The sequence below is a fragment of the Egretta garzetta genome, unplaced genomic scaffold, assembly GCF_000687185.1.
Source record: "Egretta garzetta isolate BGI_Z169 unplaced genomic scaffold, ASM68718v1 scaffold445, whole genome shotgun sequence".
Lineage (NCBI taxonomy): Eukaryota > Metazoa > Chordata > Aves > Pelecaniformes > Ardeidae > Egretta > Egretta garzetta.
The window spans coordinates 467,164-485,821 of NW_009259855.1; the positions used below are offsets into that span (position 1 = coordinate 467,164).

General features: G+C 41.9%; 1 protein-coding gene across 1 annotated transcript in view; it reads right to left on the minus strand.

Moving 5' to 3' along the window:
* Positions 1-18,658, minus strand: part of REPS2 (RALBP1 associated Eps domain containing 2) — a 66,248-nt gene that overhangs the window by 44,734 nt on the left and 2,856 nt on the right. Inside the window, exons 3-8 of the mRNA XM_009639971.2 lie at positions 16,469-16,617; positions 14,836-14,959; positions 11,507-11,604; positions 9,525-9,694; positions 5,915-6,057; positions 2,929-3,023 (exon numbers count right to left, since the gene is read on the minus strand). Of these exons, the coding sequence (XP_009638266.1) occupies positions 2,929-3,023; positions 5,915-6,057; positions 9,525-9,694; positions 11,507-11,604; positions 14,836-14,959; positions 16,469-16,617 (779 nt within the window). The remainder of the gene's footprint in view (positions 1-2,928; positions 3,024-5,914; positions 6,058-9,524; positions 9,695-11,506; positions 11,605-14,835; positions 14,960-16,468; positions 16,618-18,658) is intronic.

Genomic DNA, 18,658 nt, shown 5'->3' on the forward strand with positions numbered 1-18,658 from the left:
AAAGCAAAAAACCATACAATGTAATTGCTCAGGAAATTATCTCCTTCTAGATTTATCCTTACTCTGCACATACATTCAAGGGCCACAAACGAGCAGAGCCTAAAAAACAGACATTTAATCAGATTCTAAAACCGTACTGGTTAGGTTACTGAAATTTTATTTCTAAGAAACACAAGATGACTCTGAAAGCAAGATTTCTGATCTTTCTGAAATACATAAAAGAGCGTTCTGATCTCACAGTCCCGACGCCTGTGCTACTAAAGTGCAAACTTCCTCACAACTCTGCAATAGCCAAAGACCACTTTGCATATCTGGGTAATCACTCGCGAAGCCAGAGAAATACTGAAGTAGATCCTGAAGTCAAGAAGTTACATAAACTGAAGCTTTCTAATTATGTGCATAAAAGATAGATAATCATTTTTATTTTTAATATAATTGAATTAGATATTCTATTTCTATCTTGTTTTAATATACACATGTGTATTTGCATATGCACATGAAAATGCAAGTGAAAAAGAGAAGCTGACACTCAGGAGTCTTGCCTACCTACAAAAAAACATCCTAACAGGGATGTGACAGTTTTTCAGCGGAAGACAAATAATTGTCTTTGAAAACAAATATTTCGATACTCAATATTTTGATACTGATGCAGTGGTGAGTTAACTCAAACACTCAGTGCACTCTTATTGCAGTCTGGAAATGGAGTCATGTATGTACGTACATCCACACGCTGACATCAGCGAATGAGTTTTCAACGCAAATCGCCTTGAATTTTGCCTCTTACGCTTGTTTAAACTGCAAACCGATATGCACATATGCTAACAAGGCACACTCACAAGGGGCTCTGCACAGTGCAGAAGTGCTAGCGCAGCAGGGCTTGAGGCACAATCTCGCAGCCCCCTGCAAACCACCCTCCCAAAATAAGGCCATTTGCAAGGGACAAGGCCCTTCTGCTACAGTGAAGGACCTGCCTACGCTAATGTAGCAGTGGCCCGTGCTACCAAGACAGCAACGTGGGACTGCTGCACTTCGGCCAGACTGCTGTAACAGAGAGCAGTACTGCCTGGGGAGGCGGCACATGTATTTTAGCAGTTCCAGAAGATAAACTGGATGCTCAGAGTGCTGGCCGCAGCATTGCCCACGGTGAGCGTTGCGCTCTGTGGCAGCTTAGGAGAGTCTGGTGGTGCCGCTACCGAGCCAAACGCGATGAGGGAACAGACGGGTTCTGACCCAGCAACTCCCCAGAGCCAGGCATAGGGAGGAAATAACTGGAGAACAGCCTTGCTGACATGACATACCATTGCTTTTTAACTCAAAAGCAGTGTCAGAAGAGCCCGTTCTTGCAGTCAGCCTGCCATTTGTTTCACCACCTTAAATAGTAAACCCTTAAATCAGGACTTAAATTACAATTTATTAAAATCAAACCTTAAGTTCAGTACTTAAAGGGAGCCTATAGGAACGATGGGGAAAATCTTTTTAGCAAGGCCTGCTGTGACAGGACAAGGACAAGGGGTAATGGTTTTAAACTGAAGCAGGGTAGGTTTAGACTGAATATAAGGAAGGAATTCTTTACAACGAGGGTGGTGGAACACTGGAAGGGGTTGCCCCGAGAGGGGGCCAGTTAGCGGTGTCCCTGCTCACTGCAGGGTGGTTGGACTAGATGACCTCTAGGGGTCCCTTCCAACCCAAAACATTCTATGATTCTATGAAATCCCAGAGTATATATTCAGAGTTGCAATACCCAGGCACAACTCAGTGGCATGGTTAGTTCAGCTTTACAGGATCTTTAAAGTTTCCATTTTTTAACCTCAGTGATAAATGCTTCTCCTTAATTTAGTTTTGCTTGCAACAGCCTTCCATTACAAGGCTGGTATCTGTTGTGATATTGCTACAATGGATCTCCATTCTTCCCTCAAAACACTCTTCTCAGCTCCTTACAATTACTACCTAGACCCTTAGATGGGTAGTTCCTTAAGCTATGAGAATGCAAATACTACAGAATTAAAAGGTGAAGAAGCTCCAAACGGTTACATCTGTCTTGAAAAATTAGGAAAAATTTCTCCACTGAAAGGGTTGTCAAGCATTGGCTGCCCAGGGAAGTGGTCAAGTCCCCATCCCTGGAGGTATTTAAAAGCTGGGCAGATGAGGTACTTAGGGCCATGGTTTAGTGGTGGGATGGCAGGGTTAGGTTAACGGTTGGACTTGATGGTCTTTTCCAACCTAAACAATTCCATGATTCTATGATTCTAAAAGGCTGGACATTAAAATGGAGACTGAATCACTTAGGACAGAACTATGCATGTCCATCCTGTACAAAATGTAGGATAGTTTCAGTCTCCAAAGAAGCAAAGTACAAGAAATCGGGACAAGCCAAGACATTTTTCTTCTCATCATCACAACCAGGGGAGCGAATATAGAAATGGAGCACTGTAAATGGAAAAAACTCATGAGCTACACAATCAGGCATACCTGGCTAGAACGAGGTCTGCACCCAAACCCTTCGTTTTCGACCAATTCAGATCAAGAAGAGATTTCACCCGAGTGCTGTCCTTGTGCCCCACCGCCCCTCCTGCAGCATGGGCTCTGTCCCTTGTCACTGACTCCCAACGCCAGAGGGCCAAATGCAGCCCCCTGGGACACGAACAGCTACGGTGTGTTTCTCTGCAGGCCCCAACACTGCAGACAGCTGGAGTCCCACAATGACTACTGTGATCTCCGTCACGGGGGAACATCTTCCAAAAATCTTGTCAGCCCTTTCCACACACTGAACAAGTTTCTGAGAGAGGGGGCTGACGGGGGTTAACAGTACGCTTCGGGACTCTGAAAGCCCTCTCAAAGATTCGCCGTTCTGCTGCTACATGTACCGCAGTCCTTGTGAAGCTGGGCTATTCCTCTGCAAGGTAACTATCCCTGCTTATGCCCCCTTACCTCCGTCCGACTGAAGTCCCGAGTCTGCTGACCGCCTGGCAATGGCTCAGAATAAGAATCAAATAGTGTGCAGTCACGCATGGGCTTTAGAGAAGCTGCAGGGGGAGGAAAAAAAAAGAAAGGAAAGAAAAAGAAAAAAAAAAAGAACAGAAAAAAAGAAAGAAAAAAAAAAAAAGAGACAGACATGCCAAATCTTTGGTTAATACCCAGTTCTAAAAAACTGTTCCAGCATCATTTTGCCCTTCATTTCTACGTATCAGAATTGACCTATAAGCCATGGATGACAAGCACCATGCAGAAAACCTTTGTCCTGTGTTTTGAATAATTCCATGTCACAAAAGGGATAACATGCTCATTTCTGTTGTAGAACTAACTGTGAAATTTAGGAGAAGCTATTTCTAGTAAACATTAACTGCCAAACAACAGCTGTTTATTTGCAATTTTCCTCCTCACAGCCCAGTATCAACTTAGTTGCTGTCTTAGGAATGTTGAAGGTACTTACTAAACTTTCAACTCCAATTTCTGACATTTTGAATACGGGAAAGTATAGTAGAATCCACATTATACATCAAGATTGAAGGCCAGCAAAAAGCAAGGACACTAAACGCAGTAGATGCAGTATATACCATTCTTTAACTAAAGAGCATGGAGGGGGGAGGGAGTGGGAGGAAGGAAAAAAGTATCAGCTCTAACTTCTCACAGGAATATTCGCATGAACTTCATTTCTATTCCACAAGCTCATGTCCTTCTGCTGATATCACTCTGGGATTAGCTCCTCTGAGATAAATCTGTCTTAACAGCTGGAAAACAGCTTTTCTTTCAAATCAATATATTGAAAGGCAGAATAACCAGTTCTCATGTCACTTTTCTTCTTTCTGGCTAGCATCTAGTTTATCTGAATAAATTAAGCTCTTGCAAATCTGTCTTAATTTACAATACAGCGGGTTACATACAGGGCAAATAGCTTTACAGATTCTATGAATTAGTTGTAATAAAAACTTTCAGAAAAGAAGGTGCTGGGTCAAATTGTCAATGGAGCTGTGCCAGGATAGATTTTGGCCCTGCACTTGTATTTTATAGAACAAGCCATAAAACTAGCAAGATTAATTCATTCTGAAATGCTGTGTCTTATACTCCAAGTCACTTTATTTGAAGCTTTAACACTCTTATCAGATGCAAGTACTTCACTTGAACCAAATTCTGCCTCATTCTGAAACTAATACAACAACCTAATGAAAAACAGTTTCCAGTAAATGTCATCGGGTTCCTAACAAGCCAAAAAAAAAAAAAAAAAAAAAAAAAATCATCTAAGTCTCACAGAGATCAAATTATGAAAACATGAAAACAAAAAGTTTCTCTTGAAAATTTCTTTTGACAATTTAGGTAAGTGTATGAGGCACTTGCTTACTTATCAATGCTTTCATTTCAGAAGTTGATATGACCAGAGCTTTATGCTTCCTTGTAATTCACATCTTAAGTGTGTGGAGATGTTCTGCTTTTTATTGATCCAAGTCTTTCAAAAGAAAGATTTCTGATTCCTGACTAGGCAGCAGAACAAGCACGAGAGGTTTTCAGACCCTCGGGCTAACCCGAATTAGCAGATTAGCTGAGGTATTTGGAGTGCCCGCAACAAACAGTCCTTTCACCTCTTCCGCGTACATCAGCTTGAAATGCTTGATCAGTGCAGCACTGATGGGAAACGATAATTATCTAAGAAAATGGTAGAGACCCCAGGGCTGAAAAGGACAAATTGGGGAAGAAGAGGACTCCCAGGAAACAACCTCAGCTTACCATGCTCTTCCTCCCATTGACATAATGATCCCCTACTACTGGAGATTAGTTATTTCCATTGCCGTTTTAGCCAAAAAGGCTTAATGTGAAGACACATCAACAAGAACCTGCATGGAGGAGCTTACAAGCTAATTTATAATGAGAACAGGTGTGAGTTGAAAACAAAGTGGTGGTCCTGGAGGGAAAAGGGTAGTTGTAATTACAACAAGGGAATGTAATTAGAGAGACTAAAGTGATGAAGACTTGGAGGTGCAGGTTTTACAGGAGCTTCTCCCCTTGGATATGAAGATAGTGGATTATAAGGAACATGACTCCACCAGAAATGACTTCACAAATCTGATACAAGGTGAACATTTAATTTTCCTAACTACAGCTTGATTTGTTCTTTTCATGTCTATTAATATACTCAATGTCATCAAATTTAATGGAGATTTTATTAGGTCTTAAATATTATCCCTTAGCACTGTAATTATCATCTGTGATTAATCCTCCTTGCCCTAGAAAGACATGCATGTTTTTTACATGGAACAGTATATATTTCAATGTTCATTTATAATTACAAGAGCCATAACTGAAGAGAACAAATGAGAGGGCAGGTCTCTAACTGCACATTGTTACTGAGATATGTTGTATTTTGGATTAATTTATCCTCATGCTACACAAACTGTTGTAATCCCCCTGTCATTACTGCAGATTACTTAAGAGAAGAATCTGTGGATTAATAAAATGAATTACAAAAAAATTCAACCTTTGATACAACCACCAAGTGCACCCAACAAAATATATTAGCATAGTAAGTTCTAAAGCAACCCAGTATCATTTTCAACACATCTTCAAGAGACAGGTACATAAGGGAAAATCATCAAAAGAGTTAAAAGCCATGTAAATCTTGTTAGATTACCTTTGCTACAAGATAATCACCTGCCATTTTTGCTGTAATGACACCTGAAGCACACTGGAGCAAAGAGGCAGACATTAAGGGGCAGGTAACCTCTACATTTTGCATTGCTATTTTGTGCTTTTATACATCCCTTTGTCAGCACAATTAAAAATGCACGTGTTAAAAAGCAAACGGAGCACCACTATGCAGTGTAGAACCCCATCCTACCTGCAGGATGGAAAACGAAACCCGTCTTACACGCGCGTCGGGTTCCCGAGGTGGCTACGGGAGCGCAACCTGCCGTGAGGACATTACCTGCTTGAAGGTACTCGGGCAGCAGTGTCTCGGGCAGTGTCTCTGGCAGCTGGTAACCGTTCTTCCTCGCAACCACCAGGTGGAAAGCAGCACAAAACTCCGGGAGTGTCAGCGCCCCATCACAATCCACATCGCTCAGCTCCCTGCGGGTACGACAGACACACGTTTTCCAAGCTGTTACCTCAAGGAAACACACGTGTGCATTATGGGGAGACAGAAATGAGACTTTGAGAAGGGGTATTTTAATACTGGAGAAGCACCTCTGTCATTTGTACTTGCTCCTAACTTGTACATTTGTCTTGGGAAAAATGAAGCAAGCTAATTCTCTAATACTGACTTGTCGCTTTTTTCGTTTTTAATAAAGTATATTTTTGTTATCTATCATGCCATACAATATGATGGCATGGATATATTATAACATGAAATACATATCCTGTATCTCCAAGGGTGAAATGAACTCGAAGCTAGTTTTGGCTAAGCCATGCAGGACTTTAAACAGTGCAAGCAGAAAAAGTTAAAAAGGGACTTCAGCAAACAGTTACTCAGCACCAGTGACTAGCCTCAACAAAAAGAGCTAAATATATGCTTTTGACAAGTTTAAATATTATTGTTAATTGCTCGCTAAAGCTGTTCTGTCTTTAATTCTAAGATGCTTCTCAGTCAATAAAACTGGACTTCAGAAAGTCAAGAATTCAAATTTACAAATTAATGTTTTGCAAGAAATAAGTACTATTTTATCATTAGCACATGGACTAGAATAAACATTTAACTTCCTCCTCTTTGAAAGCAAGGAGCATTTTTCAAGCTGTTGAGGTTATACTAACAAAGACTGAAACATCCCACGTGTTTAACACAGTGACACAACCTGATAAATCACATATCACAAAACTGTAATTACCTACTAGAAAGGAATACTTTTCTTTAAATTTTGCACAGAGAACAACTTGTGTCAGCACCAGAAATAAAATGAGTTTTGTTAACATATTGGGTTAATCCATTCCTCTTAAATAATCCTAAATTTAAATTCCAGTATTCACTTCCCCCAACACAATGCTTCTTTAGTTGTTGTTTTTTTTTTTTATTTTTTATTTTCACAACTGACAATCGGCTTTGAAAAGATTCCAGACATATTCTTTGACCCCGACAGATGTTTAGGCTCTAGCTAGCTTTTCTTCTCATCTCTCTCCATAAAAGCATACATAAAAGTAAAACTTCCATCAGCATTTTTGATCAACGTTTAAAACTGTTTGTTCTGCCTATCTGAGATGGAAGGATGACACTGAATTACAAAGCACCATGTTGCTTATGAAAATATAATAGAATCCTTGTCAAATTGTATCATGTACAGTTCCATCTGCAATCATTTCTAAATAAGCTCATTAAAAGTAAGTGTGCTGGTTCATTAGAAAAGCACTGATGAATTATGTAGTTGTACTTGATAAAAACTAGGCATTAATTAAGCCTCCTCTGACAAATCACAGCCAGAAGCATAAAACCAACAACACATCTAAAACATTCCAGAGGTGCCTCTCCTCAGTGTCGTTTCACGGCAAACGTCAGCCCGTTGAGCTTATGATGCTGCTTGCAGTATTACTTGGGAACAGCTCTCAGTTACATCGCTGCTCAAACCTTCCCAGTCCTGCCGAGCAGGCAAACACCTCTCCAGAAAACAAGCGTGTCAGGAAGATCAATGAGCACCCTGCTGCTTGGGCCTGAACATGATTCTGGAGATAAGAGCAATGATTATAATTGAAGACACTTTTCAAAATTTAACAAGAACTCTTGAATTAAGCATCCTTTAAAAAAAAAAAAAAAAAAAAAAACAAACCCCAACCCATTTCAAGTATTAACAGGGTGGAAACTGATAGCACGAAGTAAAGAGCCGGAAACCATGCCTTGTCAACCACTGGAAATTATTTCTCTAATTATTTACCTTTGGCCAGGGCTGCTGCACCAGAAGCAGGTGGTTACTTTACATCTGAGAGATGCTCAGATTAACTGGATGCTAATATAGCTCTTGGGCCATTTGTCTCTTGGTAAGCGAGAGAGAAAGCCAGACAGAGCTGTTGACCTCATTTTCCCATTGCCTCCATATGGGAAAAATAAATAAAAGGAAAACACGCTTTAGTACTAGTGATTCTAACTAGCATAATTAGCGTGTCACCAACAATGAAGTAACAGACACAAACAGCTCTGCTTCACCCAGAAGCCATGTGTGTGGCAATACAGTGCTGTGGCGTCTGCTCTGCTCTCCCAAGACGCTGCTGCTTCAACCATGACTGTTCCCTGCAGTGGCTCAAATGTTATGGAAAAAAAAAAACAAAAAACCAAGAAAAAACCACAGGCGATTCAGATAGCATGTAGCTACTGTCCTGCTTGCAGGCATCCTCACCCACCCTGCCACAATAGCCCTTCTCATTCTTCTCCCTGCTAATAAATCCATTATTTCACCATACCATACCCACAGACTATAGTGGTAGCACAAGATCCCTGTACCCTGGAAGCCCCTTCTGGATATAGGCTTACAAAACGTAAGACAACGTAATGCCAAGACTTCTGAAGTCTCTACTACTCCTCCCCTTGTGCACTCAGGTCAGATCACCCACTGCAGGGCGTAAGAAAAGCTGTAACTGGGGCAGGTCCAAGAGAGCAGCATGTCCTCTCCAACACCAGATGCCAAGAGAGGACTATGTGACCATGACAAAGCCATGTGCTAATAATGTAGCTCCAGAATATCTCCAACCTCTGACCACCTGCAATTCAGGAACGTGCTCAACCAGGGGGTAGCACTTAAACATTCAGTAACTTCTGACAGATTTTTCAATCACAGATTTCTCAAACAACTTCTTAAACCTGGACAAACCTCTAGCATCTGTATCACCCTGCAGCAAAGATTTCTACAGCTTAATTATTTTAGGATGCTGTGGAAGCTCTAATTTATCATTTATAAATGGTAATTTTGGATGCGGAAGGACTGCCTGAGAATCTTGCTCAACATAAAGGAAAACGCACAGCTACCTGAGAGGCTTTATATTCATATATACATACATACACAGTTACAGATGTATATGTTTGTGAGGAAATACCTTGTTGTGGAACAACCATTTTCTCTTTCAAGCAAATTATACTAAAGGAACTTAACCGAGGAAAGCACGGATTTCTGTCAGCAGCAGGTAATTTATTTAAACTCTTGGCTGGATCCGAGCCTCCTGAACCCCAGTAATAGAGCAGGGCTCAGTAAAAACCACCTCAATTTAAAACCTGTGACATCTTCCTTGCCAGATCAACTCAACTGCCTGTACCCACTGTGACTCCCCTCACGAGCAGCCTGATCTTCCTAGTCCAGATGGAAATGCAATCTCAATACGCCTTAGAGTGAGAGCTCAATTTTTACTGAATCACAACATTTCTCTCTTAGATGTAATTACTTTCCTATAATCAGGATATTTAGGAAAAAACATAATGCCCACAGTACTACTTTACTCTTTGAGTTGTCTGCCTTTAAAAAGAAAATGCAATCAATTCTTTCTCATAAACTTACTCCAGAGATGAAAAAAAATAATTAATTTATCTACTTAACACTTTGCGCCTCTCAGCCTGGGCCCTCCACTTGACATGCGCAGTGTTTGGTAAAAAATTACCTGAAATAAAGGAATTCAGGTCAGGCTGCAGGGACCTGAACTGGTTGATGTAGTAGTCTCGCTGCTCCTCCGTTATCCTCCAAGGGTCATCCGAGTAGTGGGTGTTGCTGTCCTGCTGCTCCCGCTCCGCTGAAAGAGACTGAAGGGGGGGACACTGGCACCGGCCGCAAGCAGGCAGGGGGGACCAGAAGGGCCAAGCAGGGTGCTGGCAGCCTCCAGAAACCAGATTCACTCTCTTCTATTAGCAGATGCATATTTTAAGAAGATGAGAAATGGAAACGGCCACCCTGATTACCGCCTCACTACTTAATCTGTTGAAGCTGAGGCTAATGTTTGGTGTCTTTAACCAGGCAATTAATGGAAGTTTACATGACTGAAGCTAAAAGAAAAAGGAAATCTTACTGCTGCTGATGGCAAAAAGGAAAGTCTAAGTCACACCTTACTACCTCTGGTTTCATTTTGGGGGTTCACTTTGGCTGCCATGCATTACAACCCTGAGCTGCACACTCTGTACCTCAAACTGATGGAACCAGCAAAGGACCTAAAGCTGTATTTATGCAGCATCACTCATGAAAATTTAGCTCTGCTGAGAAAACTGTGTACGTAGCCTAGGAGCGGTGCTGCAACTACAGAGCTATTACTGCTTCTGGACCTTCAGCTCGCCCAGGGAACCCTGCACACATCAGGCCAAGCCAGGGAGACACGAAAACCCTTACAGACCTCCCCAACCTCCTGTCACCTCCCATGGTTTTGGTAAAAATTCTCCTTCAGGAAAAAGGAATATTCTGGAGGAGAAGGACATTTTATCCATTTATGTCTTTGCTTCCTGAGTGACTTGTTTAAGGGAGGTTGGGGGTGGCGTCTAGAAGAGGGCTGCCGGCACAGTTAGCGCCTTTGTTGAACTGGAATGACTTAGTATTCGAGTTTTAAGCCCGGATGTTAAATCTGGATGGCAACACTCTTGAAAAGGGAGGGCAAGAGTGAACGATGATCAGGCTGCAACCAGCTCCGCAACCCTTTCTCTGACATACCCGTCCATTTCCTAAGAATCAAATGCAGAACACCGGTTCTGAAATACATCAAAAGAGCCCAGAAACAGGCAACATCATAAAGCTCTAGGTTAATTTTCATTTCAAAGTGCTACACAAATGCACCCAATTTCATGTCAAGTTAGCACAAATTATGTGACACTACCTGTGGATCCTTCCCTGAGGCTCAGGTGACATTTTATTATGGGTGTGGGGTGCTAAGCACCAGGGAAAAGGTACAGAGTCTCTGCCGAGTCTTACTTATTTAGGAAAAGTTCTCCCTCAGGAGAGCTTTGTCCTTCCACAGGGCAAACTCCCTCTTTGCATAGTCAGTGCACAGCAGGCATACTGCAACATCAGAAAGATCTGCTTTTGCAACTAGCAGCAAAACACAGGACCCATCTCATGAAAGCAAGCAAATATAGAGAAATTAATTTGTTCTGTTTGAGATGTGATTTAACCAACTGGGGTGAAAAAACAGAATACGCAGAATATTAAGCAATAAATTCTGTGCATGTGTTACAGACTGCATTCTAAATCAAGCAGGAATCTCTGTGAAAACTCATATTTTTCCATGAAAATGTTTTACTTTTGCTAGAATAACTTCATTTTTTTAATTTTTTTTTTTTTACTTTTGATTGAAGATTCTCAGCCTAGTTTTCCTACCTATGCTACTTGGTGTTACTCATTCTACTTAGCTTCAGCAATTTAATTAATTGGATTATTTAATTTAATTTCTCATTCCCATCAGCTTTTTTTTTTTTTCCTTTTTCATATACTAAAAAAAGCACACTTCGGTCTCTAGCCTAAAAACACCATGAATAACACTTTTTACTTTTGAGGTGAGAATTCTTCTGCCTTTTTTTTAATTTCTCTATTGTTTTATTAGTAGTACTACGAAAGAAAAACATGCAATTCATTACCCGATTAAGAGTTGAACAGGCCAGTGCAGGTTTGGCTCCATAATTCCCTGATGATGATCCATCTTGCTGGTGAGTAAGGTGTCTGACTTCATAAGGAGCTATAGACATTTAAAATGAAGTATATAAATGAAAGGATAAAGTATATAAATGAAAGGATGCTCAAAAAGATTCTACTTGGCTAAAGGAAATAACGAAACACCACAAGGTCAAGAATCTAGCTTGTGAACCTCATATCACAGTATCAAAGTCCATTTTGTCAAACATCTAACAAGTGACCCTAGTACCAGAGTATCAAAGTCCATTTTGTCTTCTGCAACACAATTCCAGCCACATACTTGTCTTTCACATTACATCATTCTTCTTCAGACATTACCAATAGAAACTATCAGTTATCTGAATAACAGAAATTATTGTTCATCATGTCAAAATATAGATATTTACTTAGACTGTTTATTTATACATTTTATATATACTTATAGACATATATAGCACAAGAATGCATTACAAGTAAGAATAATTCAACTGAGCTGAAAAAAAAAATATATCTATATGAAATATATATGCTTTGACAGTGCTACCAAACAGTAAATCACTAAGTTTCCATATACTCTTCTTCCCCCTTCCCTAATTTCTGTTGAAAATCAAAATATATGGCTCACCACTTCGCATTATCCAGAGTAAAGTTAGTAAAAAAAAGTAACAATTGCTTCTTCTTTTGCTAAAATAAGTCACTGACATTCCACTGCAGCAAATACAGTATGCGGTGACATAACAGCACGTTTAAGAACGATCTTTTAAAAATAGGTCAAGTATGCAAACACAAAGGCAACTCACTTGCAAACCCTTAGAGAGCTGAGAACCCCGGCTGCCAGTGTATTTAAAACGTACACTACAAGGACAGTCTGCATTAGAAAGACAGAACTTAGAAAACTCTTGATGAAACGTGAGACCAAGGAATCTTAAAAATTTTGAGCTCAGGAAGACCTTAAAAATTCTACCCCTAACCCTCTTGCTTTCCTGAGTGGTCTTACCCTCTATTGGTATCTATTTTTATTCCTGTACAAGTAACTTCTAATTTCAGAAGAAAAAAAACCACAGGAAGGAAGTTGGGAAACATACAGACAACCTTGGAGAGGTGATTTATGCACAAGGCCACACTGCTGTGTATTTGCTAGCAGGAAAAAAGCCCACATGTATCAAGAAAAAAAAAAAAAAAGAAGAGTAATAGCCATGGTCGCAGCACCAAGGGCTGCCCTCGAAGGCACGCCGTCCCGTTTCAGGGTCGGACGTGCAGCCCAGGACAGCCCACCCCGCTCCGCACTGTGCCCCTACCACCTCCTGTGTGTGGAGGAAGGCAGTGGCTTTCGGACCCACCCTTGTGAGTGCTCTTCAGAAAACTGGAAGAGTCCTAATCTTAAAGGCCAGGAAGAACCAGCGGGTCACCAAGCCTGGCACTTGGTAGAGCATGGGCCATAAAATGTTACCTGCCTACTGCCACCAAGAACGCATTTGGCTGAAGTATCCCCAGTGGGATTAAAATAGGAGACATTTCTTTTCTGGAAAATAGGAGAGATTCCCATTCTGGAAAATAACCATAATGTTCTACACCTCTAGGATTTTATCACCTTAAAAATTCAAGCATTTGAATTACTAATTTTAGAAGAAGCTGGCAGCTGGATTGGACGCTGCTGCCTCTACTCACTTTGCACAGCCACTGACTCCATGAGAAATTTCACTAAAGTTATGACTGCAACCAAATTCAGAGGGAAAAAAGAAAAACAACAGAACCCTAAATAACCCCACCCCATAATACTGACAGACCTGGGACAGAGTCCCAGGAAACAGCAGAGAGCAAAACATGTAACACAGTTGGCTGCTCCCGATGGTCACCTCCTGCCGAGCTCTTTGGGGTGTGGGCTACCTGCCACATGGTCTTCTCACTGGAGAAGAATGTGGGTCATAGAATCATAGAATTGTTTAGGTTGGAAAAGATTTTTAAGATCATCAAGTCCAACCATTAACCTAACCCTGCCATCCCACCACTAAACCATGTCCCTAAGCCCATTACCAGGGAGAAGAGGCCGACCCCCACCTCGCTACAGCCTCCTGTCAGGCAGCTGTAGAGGGCGATCAGGTCTCCCCTCAGCCTCCTCTTCTCCAGACTAAACAACCCCAGTTCCCTCAGCCGCTCCTCATCAGACTTGTGCTCCAGACCATCACCAGCTTTGTTGCCCTTCTCTGGACATGTTCCAGCAATGCAATGTCTTTCCTGTAGTGAGGGGCCCAGAAGACAGCCTCGCTAGTGTTGCTTATTTCAGAAGTCAACCATCACTGGTTTGATCAGTTATGCCAAGGGGGGGGGTGGGTAAAAATCCCATCTCTGAACAAACAGCAGTTTAGCTAACCGGCAAATGAATGGCTGTGACTCAGCACTGGTATGATTTTCACGTGAAGGCCACTTGATAGTGTTGAACACATTCTTGTCATGACTGCAGTGAGTTTCAAAATGTTGTAATAGCTCTGTTTTTTTCACTCATTTGTAAACGAGGAGAACAGCTAAAGGACTAGCATGCTCCACTCATCCCTCGCTGCAAAACCACTAACCAGAAGGAGGGGGGATGATGGAGGGATGGTACACACCAATGCCTACTAATTGCCACCATCTTTGTCACCACATGCTGCAATTAGGAGAGCACAGGCAACTTACTATCAGCAGGAGCTTGCAAAGCCTTAGTAAAACTTGCTTCTGCCCCACTACCCTCTTGCTAAAATCAGAATGTTTTGCCACCTACTCTAATGGCAGTGATATCAAGGACGGAGCATCTATGCAGTGACTTATTTTTGCCTGTTTCACCCAAGCTACATTGTGGGACTGTTTTTATCTTCATGTCCTATTGTTATTTCCATTACAAAACCAGAGAGATTATTACCCTTTCCTGCAAAGGAGGGTTCACTGCCAATCTGAAAACTAATATAGCAGCTAGTGAAATCAGGAGTTGGCTTTTCTTCCTCTCTAATGAAACCAAAAGCATCACACACTCTGAAAACACTTACAGACACTGTCATTGGGATATATTACACGTAGTCTTGTCAGAGATTAGGTATTAGCATTTATCTGTGAGCAGCCATACATAAATCTAACTAATTTACCAGAAAGCAAACAGGATTGAACAATTAAAATAAAATCGGATGATTGAATCGTTTTCCAAAATACAGGTCTAGTTAAATGTTAAAATCATGAGGCTGATTGTCAGTTGCATTTGAAATTTGGATGCTTCTGAAAAAAAAAAAAAAAGAATTGAATACAATGTGCACATCCCGATTTTTACCTCCATGCTGCTGCTCCAGCCCACTTCTTGATTTACCATATCCATAACTTAAGGGTATTCTCTGGTAAGTAGATGGAGAAGCAGGAGGTGAGCAGATTGGAGACATTGGTGGAGACTTGGGTTCCTATTTCAAAAACACACCAACACAAAATGGAATTCTGAGACGACAGCAAAACAAGCAAGGAATCCTGCATGGCAATCTGAACGCATACAGCAGTATGGACAAAGAAAAGGCAAACGCTGTAGTCCTCTGAGGCCCTTTATTTCCGAGACAGGGCTCCTTAAAAAAAAAAAAGCTGGGCAAGACAGGATCTAGTATTGAGCCTTCCAGGGGTAAAGCATGGCAATGCCATAGCAAAGCTTTACAGCTTACGGTATTTTACTTCCAAAAGATGCCTGAAGAAGTAAGTAGAATGCTTAACCTGTGCGGGTATCTTTGAATTTACAGAACACATTTACTTAGGGTGAGTGCATTCTTTGTGGGAGAGCTTTTTTCATATAAAACACTTACAAAAAGTTAAAATAAATCTCTGAATTGGTATTTTAAGCACTCTCCAGATTTGTAGGCGTTACTGGGTATCTATCCTACAGTGTTCCCTTTACCTTGACTTACAGATTGTTTAAGAAGAGGATGTGATCCCGGAACAGTTTACTGTGTAAGAAGGAAAATATAACACAACATGGATAACCTAGATGAAGCCAGAGGTTTGAGGGCAGCGTTCTGCTTCAGTGTCAGTACACACAGGCAGATAGGCGCACACACTCCTCTTCCTCATCCTGTTATTCCACCCATGTATCGTGTCATCAGCTCATTCCTGTTGGTTGACCTCAGGCCGGGAACACCGTTACCCACGCCAATGCACCATGTGATAAATGCGTGCGCACCTTGTGGGAAGATAAAGCGCCTGCCACCAGGCATTTGCAGCATGACCTGATATGGTACCAGAAGAGAAGGCGCCAGGCCTGGGGAAAACCATGAACATCAAGGTTGTGCTGTGCCTGAATAAGCACTCTCAGCTCTCCTAAATACAGGTAACACAAATCTCCCTTAGAGAGCTTTATTAAATTGGCAACTCAGAACAACAGGCATTGGGACGATGCTTCACTGAGGACAAAAGAAAAGCAGGTTTCTTCTGGACTACTCCCGGGGCAGATTAGAATGGAAGAAAATCTGGTGGCCTTATCCCCCCCAGAAATAATGGCTCATGATTCAACACCTTTTCTCCAGTTGAGTATTTCTGTAGTGACTAAGGATCACACTGGCCATGAGAAATCGCTTGGTTTCCTCTTCTGATTCACAGACAGATTTCTATTTGCTCCTTCATCCCTAGTCCTCTCCAAGAAACAGTGCTGGACTAAGTAGGAAGACAACATTGAAAGAATTTATTCAGAATATTACAGGGCCAACAGCTTTATACAAGCTTTATAGAGAAACTCCCTTCAAGGATGCAACTGGGTTGTATCAAAACGAGCAGAGCACGGCCCCGATGGAGTTTATTTGCATGTCAGGAGTTCATCTCCTGTATAGTACCGCAAAACTGAGTAAGCCCACGTGAGTGGAATCATTTACAGGACTGGACCCAAAAGGAGGATGCATAACGACATATTGGCCTGAAGGAGACAAGCCTGTTACCTGTTTGTCCCCTTCATCTGTTCTTTTGTAGGAATTTTTTTCCGAAGTTGCATGTGGAACCTGAAATTTAACTCCATGGAGTTCTGCTGGAGTCCCATAACGTACTTCGCCATCATTTTTCAGCGCCATAAACCGTGGCAGAGGCAATTCTTCATTAAAAGAGAAAAATTAAATTGAGATGACAGAACATTAAAAGTCCTTAAGCAGTATCATCTTGTAAAACCAATGAAAAGTTTATCTATAAAAGAGCACTATTTATATTTTGTAACGTTTGTAAGTGTGGCACCCCTGTGATTATTTTATGTCTTAACAAAAATGTGAATGTTACACAAGGCTACATTCACTAGCTTAATATATAATCTCTCCATGCAAAGAGAAAGAAATAAGCCTTGTGCACGTTATTAAAGCAAGCAGCAAACTCATTTCCTGCCTTGAAAACGTTGTCTGTAATGAAAAGAATAGTTTCCCACAGAAACTGTGGGACTGATGAATTAATCAGTCAGGATCACAGTACCCTCAACACTGCCATCATAAAAGGAACTAATTAAAAATGGTAGGGTTCAGAGATCACGCCAAGACCTGGCGAGATGACCATGCCAGAAGGTCCCATGTCGCGTCTGCTCTGCAGAGCGGGAGAGTGATACTTTCTCACTCTTTAAGACGATTCCCGATTACTTTGAAGAAACACCATTTATTTTTGTGCACAGTCACCCTGAAAGATCAATACAATTAAAATTAACATAATGCTCAAAGCCGAGCAAAGCCGTACATCACCTTGGTAATCATTTACACTTCCAGCTACTAGCAGGAAGAGAAAGAAATCAGTTGGAGTTTGGTGCACGTTACTCACCCCACTCTAAAGGCACTCACACATTTCAAGAGAAAATGTAATTAGCACTGGAAGTGTTTCAGTAACAGTAAGCAAGCAGGATATCAATACGAGGACTGCAAGTACCCTTCTTCACTCAAATGTATGGATTATTTGCAGACGCTGGACTTGTAGAACATACACAGCAAATGGCACTTAGTTCAGGTTTCCAATTTAGTTTGTTGGCTTTTGTTTTTTTCAAATTAACATCCTTAAAAAGGACAGCAATGCAAGAGAGAGTGCACAAGCTGGCTGTAAGGAAAACTGACAGACAAATCCAGGCCTTCACCCCTGGTTTAAACTCCCCTGCCAGCAAACCGTGCTGGCTGCATCTGATCCCCTCCCCTTGGTTGGGAGCTCTGCACCGCAGGAGCTCAGCTCATGCAGGTCTGCACATGCCCCATGCTTGCCAGCTCAGCTTCCCCCCCAGGATGGGGCAGATCTGGGAGCCTCCTCCCCATGCCTTGTAACATTTTACATTTCATTGCCCTTAGCAGGGACAGGAGAGCAGAAACTGTGCTGGGAGCAGCGGCCCGACCGCGAAGCTATGGGTAGGTCCTGCCTTTCCTACCTCCTCTCTGGCCTCGTGGCTGGTTGCAGCCTGGTGTCAGCAGGATGGTGGCAAGCACTCTTGCCCAGAGCACAGCCTCGCAGCATGGTCTGAACGCCCACCTGGGGTATGGGAGCTAAGGGTTCAAACCTGTTCAAGCTCAAGCCCAGGTGAAAAGCCACGTGTTTTGAAGCCTGAGGACTGCTGCAGTAGAGCATACCACACCAAGGCAAGAACATCAAGTTCCTTCCACTTAGTCGCTATCAAGGTTTCACAGCTAAAAGGGACCCGCTTTCCCTCTTCATCGCTCGAGGTTGATAAGCCTCTTCTAAGAAGCATTTTTCTCCATCAAAAATGGTACATTTATTTTACTGTCAGTTCATCAGGAAGAACAAAGCTGTTTTAAATTACATCTAATACACGTTTTCATACCTGCTGATAGGAAGCATTATGATTTTGCCACCATTACCCGCTTATTTCAGCAGGTTTACATGCTAAAACACAGGAGGGTTGCAAGCTGCCCCACGCAGGGGTACCTCTGCCCTGCCCACGCCTCCGGCAGCACGCCTCCATCCCAAGCAGCTATCAGCTCCCACCCTGCACACTATCAAGACTGGAGGCTGAAGGTGAGAGAGGAATGCATCCCTAGCACCGATCAGCTGTCATTCGTGCCACTCCTTTGGTAACGCCTCCTCCAGGGGGGGGATGTCATCTCAGCTTTGCCATAAGCGTAATTCACTGCAATTTTCTACCCATCACTTAGAGAATGTAA